We start from the raw sequence: 12789 nt of genomic DNA on the forward strand, positions 1-12789 counted from the left end.
TAAATGTATTTTTTATTATTTTTTGGGGGGGGGGCTGTGTTGGGTCTTCGTTGTTGCGCACAGGCTTTCTCTAGTTGTGGCAAGCGGGGGCTACTCTTTGTTGTGGTGCGCAGGCTTCTCATTGTGGTGGCTTCTCTTGTTGCGGAGCACGGGCTCTAGGTACACGGGCTTCAGTAGTTGTGGCGTGTGGGCTCAGTAGTTGTGGCTCGTGGGCTTTAGAGCATAGGCTCTAGAGCACAGGCTCAGTAGCTGTAGCGCACAGGCTTAGTTGCTCTGCAGCATGTGGGATCTTCCCGGACCAGGGCTTGAACCCGCATCCCCTGCATTGGTAGGCGGATTCTTAACCACTGTGCCACCAGGGAAGCCCCGGCTTGTGGGATCTTAGTTCCTGGACCAGGGATGGAACTGGCGCCCTTGGCAGTGAAAGCGCAGAGCCCTAACCACTGGACCGCCAGGGAGTTCCCAGAATTCAGATTTTAGTTTCCATAAAGTTTTATTGGCATGCAGCCATGCCCATTGGTTTATGTATTATCTGTGGCTGCTTTTGTCCTGGGAGGGCAGAGTTTAGTAGAGACAGAGTCCATACTGCCTGCAAAGCCAGAAGTATTTACCACCTGGTCCTTTACAGAAGACGTTAACTGACTGCTGTCTAGGAAAACGAAGTCCTCTGTGTGCTTGGGTCCTACAAGAAGCAGAGGCCAAGGGGGGAGGAGGAGTTAGCCGGGTGGAGAAGGGCACAAACACTGGTTCAGCCAACATTTCCGGAGGCTCTCTGGCTCTTGGGTGACGCAGGTGACACAGACGTGAGTCAGATTCAGGCTCTGCTTCCGAGGGGCGCCCGGGCCGCTGGGGGACATGGCTGTGACACTAGGTAACTAAGGGTTAGTGCAGAGAGTCTGGAGCTCCCACATTCTTTGCTGGGTGTTTCTTTTTGCAAATCCAGGGATCAGGCTGGCATTTCTCTGCACTTCCGTCGCGTTGATGCCTGACTCACTCTTTTTGCTCCCCACCGCATGGTCTCAGAACCACTTAAGAATTTATTTTTTTTCAAACAGGAATAACTTTTGGAGGGTTAAACGTTCAGAAAGTGCAAATGGGGATACAGCAAAACAGCTTCCCGCCACGCCTGCCGTTAGCTCCCAGCATGCCGTCCTCAGATGTGTTCAGTGCTCTACCTCTTGTGTGTCCTTCTGGGGACCATTTATGCGTTTATAAAGCAAACGGGGATACACTTCCCCTTGGCTTTTTTGTACAAAGCGGAGCCTGTTACATACCTGGTGCTGCCCCTTGCTTTTTCTCCCCGGTTCTATCTTAGAGATCGTTACAGGCAGAACTTTTTCCTTCTTTTCTTGTGGCTAGCTTGTGGTTTTTTTGGTCTTTTTTTTGGCCACTGCGTGGCATGTGGGATCTTAGTTCCCTGACCAGGGATGGAACCTGTGCCCCCTGCAGTAGAAGCATGGAGTCCTAACCCCTGGACTGCTAGGGTATTCCTGTGTGTGTATTTTTAAAATTTTTATTGAAATATAGTTGATTTACAGTGTTTTTGTAGTTTTAGGTGTACAGCAAAGTGATTTAGTTATATACACACACATGCTCACACACACACACACACAAATTCTTTTTTAGATTCTTTTCCATTATAGGTTAGTACAAGATGTTGAATATAGTTCTCTGTGCTATACAATAGGTAGGTCCTTGTTGGTTATCTATTTTATATATAGTGATGTGTATATTTTAATCCCCAGCTCCTAATTTATCCTTCCCCCCTTTCTCCTTTGGTAACCATAGTTTGTTTTCTATGCCTGTGAGTCTCTTTCTGCTTTGTAAATAAGGTCATTTGTATCATTTTTTTAGATTCCACATGTGATATCATATGGTATTTGTCTTTTTCTTTCTGACTGACTTCACTTTGTATGATAATCCTCTAGGTCCGTCCATGTCACTGCAAATGGCATTATTTCATTCTTTTTTATGGCTGAGTAATATTCCATTGTATATATGTACCACATCTTCTTTATTCATTCCTCTGTCAATGGACACTTAGGTTGCAGAAAATACTTGTCAAATAGATAATAACAAAGCTGTTCTACTCAGCAGGTTGTATTTTCACCCCTTTTACAGAAGGGGAAACTGAGTCACACATTTGTCCTCACCCCTGTCTTCCAGAGGAGGAGCGAGTGCACATCCTGATCAATAACGCAGCCGTGATGCGATGCCCCCACTGGACCACCGAGGATGGCTTTGAGATGCAGCTTGGCGTTAACTATCTGGGTGAGGCTGCAGGCTGTGTGGCATCGGCCTAGGACGTGAGCAGGAGCCCCCATGGGTCAGACACAGGCTCCGGGAGGGGTCTTCCTCTCCATGTGGCCAGGCGTCCGTGAGCAGGGTCACCTGGCAGCTCAGGGAATTGGCTGTTCATCGCTGGACCCTCAGTGCTTCGGACCTTCCATCAGCCTCTTGGCCATTTGTCCCTTTGTCTGTCTGTCCCCCAGTCTGTGTCTGTCCTTCTCTCACTGTGTCAGTTTATCTTTTGTCACCCTGAATGCATCTGCAGTCCGTTAGTAAGGGTGATGGACGTTGGGTGGACACCAGTCATATAGGATTAAGGCCCACCCTAATGACCTCACCCTAATGTCCTCATTTTACCTTGATCACCTCTCTAAAGACCCTCTCTCCAAATAAGGTCACATGCTGAGGTACTGGAGGGTAGGGCATATTTTTTTTAGGGGGGTTGGGGAGGGTGACACAATTCACCCATAACACATGTGACTACCCTTCACCCCCTTTGGGCTTGGACTCAGTCATGTGACCTGATGGAGCTGCAAGGGAGTCTGGGAAGTGTAGTCTTTCACTGGGCAGTCTCATGTATAACCCAAAATTCTATCACTGAAGAAATGGAGAAAGGATTTTGGGAGACAGAAGGCATCTCTTCTCTAGCTGACCTCATAGAGGGTTATCACAGGGCTTTGTGACAATTTGTTATCAGGAATGTCTTGTACATTGTAGGATTTTTACATTTTTTTGTCATGCCACACGGCTTGTGGGATCTCAGTTCACTGACCAGAGACTGAACCCTGGCTGCAGCAGTGAAAACCCAGAATCCTAACCATTAGGCCGCCAGGAAACTCCCACATTGTAGGATTTTTAGCATCATCCCTGGCCTCCACCCACTAGGTGGCAGTAGCACTCCTTCTACTGTCCACAATTGTGATGTTCAAAATTGTCTCTAGGTGGTGCCAAATGCCTGCTGGTGTGGGGTGCAAAGTTGGACCCTGTTGAGAAAAATGGGTTATGGGAGGATGAAATAAGGTGATGTTCTCAGTACGGTCCTATGCACGGGACAAGAATTCAGTGAAAGTTATCTTTACGTTTTCCATCATCCAGGTCACTTCCTTTTGACGAACTTGCTGCTGGACAAGCTGAAAGCCTCTGCTCCTTCGCGCGTCATCAACCTCTCGTCCTTGGCCCACGTTGCTGGGCACATAGACTTTGAGGACTTGAACTGGGAGAAGAGGAAGTATGACACTAAGGCAGCCTACTGCCAGAGCAAGCTGGCCGTTGTCCTCTTCACCAAGGAGCTGAGCCGGCGGCTGCAAGGTGTGTGTGTGGCGAGCCTCGCTGGTCTTCCCTTTCCTTTAGCTCTGAGCCTGAAACAGTCCTGCTGTGACTCTGGGTGGACGGGAGGTCAAGCATTGCCTCCAGGACCGAGTAGGCAAACATATGACACACTCACCACCACGCTCCCCGCTGGTGCCTGAAGCAGACATCACTAATCAATCACAGCATTCTTCTCTGCTCATCCCGGACAGGCACCTGAGCCTTTGGTGCTCTAGACCAGTGAAGCTTTGGCAATATCTGGAGACATTTTTCACTGTCAGTTTGAGGAGCAGGGGCAGATTGGGTGATGTTCCTGGCATCGAGTCAGCAGAGGCCAGGGATGCTGCTCAGCTTCCTACAGGGCACAGGATAAAGAATCATCTGACCTCAGTGTCCATAGTGCTGCAGTTGAGAAGTCTGCCCTTTGCCTTTGCTTCTCAAAGAGTCAGTAGACCAGCAGTGTCAGCTCACCTGGGTGTTTGTCATAATTGCAGCATCTCAGACCCCACCCTGACCCACTGCTTCAGACTCTGTGGGGTGGAGCCCGGCGGTCTGGGCTTCTCACGCCCTCCAAGTGATTTTTACACACTCAGGTTCAGAGGCTCTGCCCTGGGCAACCGTGAGACAGAGCTGCCTTGCAAGTGAAACTGGGAATGTGGAAGTTTCAGAGCAGGAGGGCGACATGGATTCAGGGGGAGCCCCCTAGGATGGTTGGTATCAGTCTGCCTGGTGAGGGGTGAACCCGACGTCTGCCTGCCTCACTTCTTCCTTCTCTCCCCAGGCACGGGCGTGACTGTCAATGCCTTGCACCCCGGCGTGGCCAGGACAGAGCTGGGCAGACACACGGGCATGCACAGCTCCGCCTTCTCCAGCTTCATGCTCGGTAAGTCCCCTCCCAGTTTGGGGTCCCTTAACTGAACCCCTGTCCTCCTAGCTTGGGGCACAGGACCCTCCCTCAGTGTATTAGGGTCTTCCTGAGAAACAGAACCAATAGGATGTACATAGATATTTAGAGAGATTTATTAGGGGGGATTGGCTCTTGCATCTGTGGGGGCTGAGAACTCCCAGGATCTGATCTGTATGCCAGAGGCCCAGGAAGGCTGACGGTGTAGTTGCAGTCCAAACCCAAAGGCCTGAGGACCAGGGGAACCGATGGTGTAAGTCCCAGACCAAGTCGGAGGCCACGAGCGCCAGTGTCTGAGGTCAGGAGGAAATGGATGTCCCTGCTCAAGGAGAGAGAGAGAATTCGTCCTTTCTCCACCTTTTTCTGTTTTTACCCCCAACTAATTGCATGGTGCCCACCCACATTGGTGAGGGTGGATTTTACATAGTCTGTTGATTCAAATGCTAATCTCTTCACACCCTCACAGACACCCCAGAAATAATGTGTTACCTGCTCTCTGGACATCCCTTAGCCCTGTCAAGTTCACACATAAAATTAACATCACACTCAGAGACTATCTCAGGGGCTTTGCTCTGCCCCCTGCCCTGTATCTTCCCTGGTACTGAGTCACTTTCATATGTCTACCCAGTCTGCCAGCCTCAGAATAGCCCCAGAAAACAGGCCAGAGCCTGTTTGATGAGACTGTTTCGGAGGTGGAGGTCATGGAGCTGACTTCCTGGAGTCCGGCCATGCTTGGGCTAACTCGTTTCATCCCAAACTAGCTGGGCCACCCAGCAAAGTGACTTCTCTCCGAACCTCCCTTTCCTTATCTGTAAAATGAGGGTCATAATAGTACCTACCTCAGTGGGGAGGATTAGATGAGACCTCCCTAAAAGAGCCAGCACAGTTCCTGGCCGAATAAATAGAGCTTTATAACTAGTGTTTATAATCCTGAAAAACATTTAGTTGGTGGGGGCTAGGTATCAGGGACCTTAAGCTGAAGCTGGCACTGGAGACACTCAATACACAGAAGCTACTTTAAAGAAAGATTGGGTGGGATGAGGACTTGGGGCTGACATAGAGGAGGGGGACCTTCCATTTGCCTGGGAAAAGCCGGGGGGCTTCCTGGAGGAGGCAGCTTTCAAGCTGATCCCTGCATCTGGAATTACTTGTCTGGGCAGTGCCAGGGAAGGGAGCTCCTGGTGTTGGGAACCAGAGGGGTAAAGGCCTGGAGGAGAGCTCTGTGGGACTCCAGGGAAACTTCTGGCCTTCGTGGACCCTGAGCCACCTGGGGTGGTGCTGGGCTTTCTGTATCTTCCTCTCTGAATGTGTGGACTGAACTCTCTGTGGGCCGATGCAGGGCCCATCTTCTGGCTGTTGGTCAAGAGCCCCCAGCTGGCGGCCCAGCCCAGCACCTACCTGGCTGTGGCGGAGGAGTTGGAGGGCGTTTCTGGAAAGTACTTTGAGGGACTCAAAGAGAAACCTCCGGCCCCGGAAGCTGAGGATGAGGAGGTAGCCCAGAGGCTTTGGGCTGAAAGTGCCCGCCTTGTGGGCTTGGAGATGTCCTATGGATCCTCTGAGAGGGGACAGCGCCTCCCCAAATGACTTCTGGGAGCACGTATGAAAGCCACCAGGGAGGCAGTCACCAAGATGGAACAGCAACCAACCAAAGCTGGCTGCCATGCCCAAAGCACCCTCTAGGTGGCAGTATTGGCCAAGGATTGCTGGCTGCCATGCCCGCAGCACCCTCTAGGTAGCAGTCTTGGCCAAAGAATGCTGGCTGCCATGCCTGCAGCGCCTTCTAGGTGGCAGTATTGCCCCTTTTCTGGCCACAGTGGATTGGACAGCAGGTGAGCACCTGACCCAGGGGCTGGCTGGTACAGTGTGCCCTGCTGCCAACAGGTGAGCCGGGCCATCAGATGCCTCCCTTGGGAATCCAAACCAGGAATTTTGGGGTGCGGCATCAGCTCCCTCTGGTGTGGGCCGTGTCGGGGACTGGATGGCCATGGCAAATTGTCTGGCTGATGCTTGAGTTCATGGTCCCCCATTGGACCTTGCACACCTCCAGTCTCCTCTCTGAGCCTTGGTTTCTCCAGCTGTAAACTGTGCAGAGTTACCTGCCTACCTCATTGGATGGCCGTGAGTTATTGCTTGGCTTGGAGAATGGCAGCTGCATATTCCTTGCCGTTGCATGTTTACTGAGGACCTTCTGTGTGCCAGACCCTGGCAGGGTGCTGGGGATGCCCCCCAGGAACAGACCGACTCAGATCTGGCCTTGTTATCTCCGCGTCATGCTGGGGACAGCATGGTGGGGAGGAACCACTGAGGAAACAGGATGCCTGGGATCACGACCTTCCCTGCCATCCCCACTCGCCAGCTGCCATGCTGTGGGCGGCCCTTGGAGGGATCCGAAGTGGGCCTCCCTGGGCTGAAAGCAAGGAGTGAACGGTTCTGAGAGAAAGACAGATACCATATGATATCATCATATGTGGAATCTAATTAAAAAATGATACAAACGAACTTGTTTACAGAACAGAAACAGACTTACAGATATCAGAAAACAGACTTAACGGTTACCAAAGGGGAAACGTGTGTGTGAGGGGGAGGGATAAATCAGGAGGCTGGGATTGACATACACACACTACTATATAAGATAGCTAACCAACCAGGACCTACTGTATGGCACAGGGAACTCTACTCAGTATTCTGTGATAACCTATATGAGAAAAGAATCTGAAAAAGAATGAGTAGGTGTGTATGTATAACTGAATCACTTTGCTCTACACCTGAAACCAAGACAACATTGTAAATCAACTCTAGTCAAATAAAAGTAAAAAAAAAAAGAGTGAACAGGTGTGGTTCCTTCTGGAGGCTCCCGCGGGAACCTGTTTCCTTACGTTTTTCCAGCTTTTAGAGGCGCCTGCACTTCTTGGCCTGTGGCCCCTTCATCTGCAGAGCAGACAGTGGCAGGCCAGGTCCTTCTCATGCTGCCATCTCTGTTTCTCCCGCTTCTGCCTCCACCTCCTGTTTTTAAGGACTCTTGTGATATCACTTGGCCCATCCAGATAATCCAGGATTATCTTCCTCCTTTAAAGTCCGCTGATTAGAAACTTTAATCCCATCATCCACCTTAATCCCCCCGCCCTTGCCTTGTAAAGTAACAGGGTTCTGGGGAATAGGATGTGGACACCTTTGGGAGGACCCACTTTTCTGCCTACCATGCTGTCCTTTTCAAAATCTGCTTCCTTAGCACCCCCAGTGTACTTCCCATGCATTCCCTTCTGCTCAGATAAAGAGGCATAAGCTTCAGGGGCTTCCCTGGCGGTCCAGGGGTTAGGACTCTGCGCTTCCACCGCAGGGGGCATGGGTTCGATCCCTGGTCAGGGAACTAAGATCCCACATGCCACGTGGCGAGGCCAAAAAAATTCTTTAATTTTTTAAAAAAGGAGTCCGCTTCACTAGTGTTGCTTGCAAGCAAATCAACTGAGAAGAACAGATTTTTAAAATCACAAACTCCCTACCCGCTAAAAAAGAAGAAAAAAACTTGGGGGGTGTGTTAGCAAGAAGAGGAGCTGGAATTCAAAGTCTGATTCTAGAACCCACTTTCTTTTTGGGGGGAGCGTTAGAGGTCTAAATGCCCAGGAGAACAGCTAATCACAGGGAGATTTGTCTATTATGTAGATGTGAGCAACACACCTCAGAGCTAATTCTAACCACAAACCTTCACAACCAATATCTGCTTCCTTTCTGAAACAGAAACCCCAAGGATCACAAATGTTGACTCACAAATCAACCTAATCCCCGTCTGCTTCTCTGAAGGCTTTGAGGTGATTCACAAACCTAGCTACGACCTTCAGACTGATGAAAGATGCCAGAGACCAATCTCAGACAAAACAATGCAAAACAAAACCCAAAGCCACAGGAGCCCAGAGAGGAGATGGTGCAAAGTAATAAACAGACCCAGGAATGCAACGTGAAAGGACAATGCTTCAGGGGGTGGGTTCTTCACAAAGGGAAACCAAGTCAGGGTCAAATCCTCATACCTCACTCTGGGGCTTGGGAATTCTGCCAGGATGCCTTGGGCTGCTGATGACAGGACATACTCAAAGGATGTAAGCTGAGCTGACTTTCACCCCAGGCAGTTCAGCGACATCATCAAGATTCCTACTGCAAGAAGACGGTCTGACAATTACCAATGCAACGTCATTCCAAGGCTGGGTGTTTGTAACAGGTTGAATGGTGGGGTGCCTCCCCTGTGAACGGGAGCCAATCTGGAAAAAGTTTCTTTGCCGATGTAATTCGGGATCTCGAGGTGAGATTGTCCCTAGATTATCTGGTTGGACCCTAAATTCAACAAGTGTCCTTAGAAGACAGAGCAGGGGAACAAGCAATGAGGGGATTGAGGGCAGAGACAGGGATGATGTAGCCTGAAATCGAGGAATGGCTGGAGGCCCCAGAAGTTGCAAAAGGCAAGGAACAGAATCTCCCCTAGAGCTTCTGGAGGGTGCGTTCCCCACCCCGCCCCGCCCCGACACCTTGAATTTGGACTTCTGGCCTCTGGCAGTGTGAGAGAATACATTTATGTGTTCTAAGTCACCAAGGTGATGGTATTTGTTACAGCAGCCAGAGGAAGAAACTAGTGCAGTCTCTGGGGGGTGGGTAACGAGATGACTGCCGGAGCCAATTTGGGCCACTTGTTTTCTTGTTTTTTGCCCAGTGACGGGGAGAGAAGCATTTCTCTTTTATTTGTCAAATTGGGCTGAGGTCATGTGCTCATCTTAGAACCCACAAAGGCCCCCCAGGGAAAGGCAGAAGGTAACGGACTTCAAGCAGGGTTTCCCAACACCAGCGCTGCTAACATTTGGGGCCGGATAATTCTTTGCTGTGGGGCAGGGGTCTGTCCTGTGCGCTGTAGGATGTCAAACAGCAGCCCTGGTCTCTACCCACCAGATGCCAGTAGCCCCCCAGCCGGGTGATAGCCCCAGAACTGTCTGCAGACATTGCCACATGTCCCCGAGGAGGGGAACTCGCCTTCGGTCGAGAACCACGGATGGAGGCGGATCCGGATATGTTTGCGGGTCTGTGAGCGAGCCGAGGGTGGGGTCAGGCGGAGCTAGTCACCAGCACACGGGGGCCTCGCTTGTTCTCACCTGGGCTTCATTGGGGTGGAGTGCAGCTGACAGGCAAGGTGCTGGGAAACAGGGCGTAATGGAAACAATACAGGTGTCTGGCTCAGGGCAGCCTATCTCCTATGGAAGACATGCCATGAAATCCAGAGGTCCTCCTGAAGCTGCAGGGCAGATGCTGCTGAAAATCCGGCGAGGGTCTTGTTATCACAGTGGCAGAGCTTCCAAGGAAATGAAGTAAGCATTCTTGGAACCCACCTGAGACCTGGGATTGGGTCATTGGTGTGGACGAATCTGAGGATCTTGAGCTGCTCAGTTTCCCTGAGAACACCCCCGTTGCTGGAGACCAGCACCCCCTGAGGGAGGGTCGTGGTCCTTCCTCAAGCAGGTGCCTCACAAGATGATGTTCATCATCTCGAGGTCCGCCTCATCACCTGTGGCGAATCCCAGCTCACACGCTGGGTGCATTGCAGGGTCTGGCTGAGGTGAATCTGGGGACCATACCTGGGAGTAGATTTCAGGCGAGTTAGACTGGGGATGAAATATGAGACCAGCTGTGGAGAATCCATGGGCAGAGGGTCACTCATCTATAATGAGGGTTTTATTTAATATTTTGGGCTTTCTGGGTAGCTGGAGACTGTGGCAACTGCATGAGAACGTGTGTCCCATGTAACCTCTAAAGACAGGGCAGCCCTATATTAATGTCCTGATTTCGGTGATTGCACTGTGGTTACGTACGAGAACGTCTTTGTTTGCAGGAAAAACCATCAGGATTTAGATGGTGGGGCATCAGGTCTGCAGCTTAGTCTCATACGGTTCAGGTAAAAGTTCTTTGGACTTAAAGTATAGCTGATTTACAATATTATATGAGTGTCAGGCATACAACATAGTGATTCACAATTTTTTTAAAAAATTTATTTATTTACGTATTTTTTGGCTGCGTTGGGTCTTTGTCGCTGCGTGCAGGCTTTCTCTAGTTGCGGCGAGCGGGGGCTACTCTTCCTTGCGGTGCCTGGGCTTCTCATTGCGGTGGCTTCTCTTGCTGCGGAGCACGGGCTCTAGGAGCATGGGCTTCAGTAGTTGTGGCATGTGGACTCAGTAGTTGTGGCTCATGGGCTCTGGAGTACAGGAGTTGTGGCGCACGGGCTTAGTTGCTCCGTGGCATGTGGGACTTTCCCGGACCAGGGCTCCTAACCCGTGTCCCCTGCATTGGCAGGTGGATTCTTAACCATTGCGCCACCACGGAAGTCCTGTGATTCATAATTTTTAAAGGTTATACTCCATTTATAGTTATTATAAAATATTGGCTATATTCCCTGTGTTGTACAATATATCATCTTATCTTATTTATTTTATACACATGTGTGAAAACCACCACCAGAAAGAGAAAGGTGTGAAAATAGTAAAAAAGCATTCCGACAGATCAGGGCACTGACTACTACGGTCTTGGAAACGTGACCCTCCTCTGAGAGAAGAGAATTGAAATTAAAGGTGAGAGGCGCCTTTTGTATACTGCATGGAGAAGGGAAAAAGGAGAGAGAAAGAAAAATTAGGATTTTGTAAGAAAAAAAGGAAAAAAAAAATCAAGGACTTAAAACTCCCCCTATTTGCTAATCTAGTAAAGAGCTGTACTTCCCTACCCTGACAGCAGAGGGCATCCTTGTACTAAAAACTTTACAGTAGCAATCACGAGCATTAAATATATATTTAGGAATACGTTGAACAAGAAATGTGCAAATCACCCCAAAGCCAACACCTGTCTACGTAGAAATACATGGGCACAAATAGGAATTATCAAACACTGCCACCAAAAGAAGCCACCCCCCCCACCTCCAAAAATGAGAATCTAAAAATTCAGTTGATATACACCTAAGAGCAGAATTGCTGTCATGTGGTAACAACTTGAGGAACTGCCAGATTGTTTTCCACCCAAGTTCAGAAAAACATTCACAACGGCCAAAAAGTGGAAGCAACCCAAGTGTCCATCACCAGATGAATGGTGGTCTATCCATACAGTGGAATATTATTCAGTCATAAAAAAGGAATGAGGGCTTCCCTGGTGGCGCAGTGGTTGAGAGTCCACCTGCCGATGCAGGGGACACGGGTTCGTGCCCCGGTCCGGGAAGATCCCACATGCCGCGGAGCGGCTGGGCCCGTGAGCCATGGCCACTGAGCCTGCGTGTCCAGAGCCTGTGCTCTGCAACGGGAGAGGCCACAACAGTGAGAGGCCCGCATACCGCAAAAAAAAAAAAAAAAAAGGAATGAAGCACTGACACATGCCATAACATAGATAAACCTTGAAAACATTATGCTACGTGGAATTGCCACCTGGAAATATATTTATGGAATGCCTTTTCTGTATTTAAGGAGGGCAAATCCTTGCACTAGGCAAAAGAATCCAGTTTTTAAAAAAAGGTATATGCAGGAGAAAAACTTCAGAATTAGATGAGTGGCCTTAAACTAAATACATAATGGAGCTTAAGGTTTTCAGTGAAAGATAGCATCTTTGGGGGGTATTGCCCTTTACACTCCAGCCCATAAGGTGGAGTGAAGCCAAAGCTGTGACCAGGCTTGGGGACAGGTTTTCCATTTATCTCCCCCACTTACACACACCATTAAGGACTTCCTCAGGGCAGAATCTCCTTGTTGGTATCTGTTCAATTTACAGATGCAGACTCAGCAATTCCTCCCTCAAAATGTAGCCTATGAATATACATGCATGTGGAAAACATGATGTGTTGATTACATTTGTAAAAGCAGGAAACGGTGTAAAAGCCAGCAATACGGGTCATCTTAGGCAAATAATGGCGCATCCAAGAAAGGAACATTTTGCAGCTGTTAGTAAGCACCAACGCTATTTTGCTGTTATTTTAATTTAATTTTATTTTTTTGCTGTTATTTTAAAACACATCATATGGGAGGAGTGTTCAATGAGGGCATAGTGAAATGTGGGTGGATGGGACTTATGTGCCTGGACCCCAGCCAGTGGGGACACCATAGCACCTGCAGCAAGCTAGTAGAGAGAGGGACAGGAGATAAACACAATACCTCACGAATAGGCACTATTTTCCCCATGTGGCCAGGACCGACCATCATTATTAACATGTGTCCAAGAGAGAGCTTAAAATGAGAGTCCGTCCAAGGAGCCCTTTGGGGCTGGAAATTCAGGAGTGGGGTCATCTC

General features: G+C 49.5%; 1 protein-coding gene across 1 annotated transcript in view; it reads left to right on the forward strand.

Moving 5' to 3' along the window:
• The window catches only part of RDH13 (retinol dehydrogenase 13), a 12967-nt gene extending 6839 nt beyond the window's left edge, over positions 1-6128 (forward strand). Inside the window, exons 4-7 of the mRNA XM_007468030.1 lie at positions 2167-2271; positions 3385-3597; positions 4379-4480; positions 5841-6128. Of these exons, the coding sequence (XP_007468092.1) occupies positions 2167-2271; positions 3385-3597; positions 4379-4480; positions 5841-6085 (665 nt within the window). The 3' untranslated portion in view covers positions 6086-6128. The remainder of the gene's footprint in view (positions 1-2166; positions 2272-3384; positions 3598-4378; positions 4481-5840) is intronic.
• Positions 6129-12789: the final 6661 nt, after the last annotated feature.

This window comes from Lipotes vexillifer, unplaced genomic scaffold, assembly GCF_000442215.2.
Source record: "Lipotes vexillifer unplaced genomic scaffold, Lipotes_vexillifer_v1.1 scaffold1223, whole genome shotgun sequence".
NCBI classification, from domain to species: Eukaryota; Metazoa; Chordata; class Mammalia; order Artiodactyla; family Lipotidae; genus Lipotes; species Lipotes vexillifer.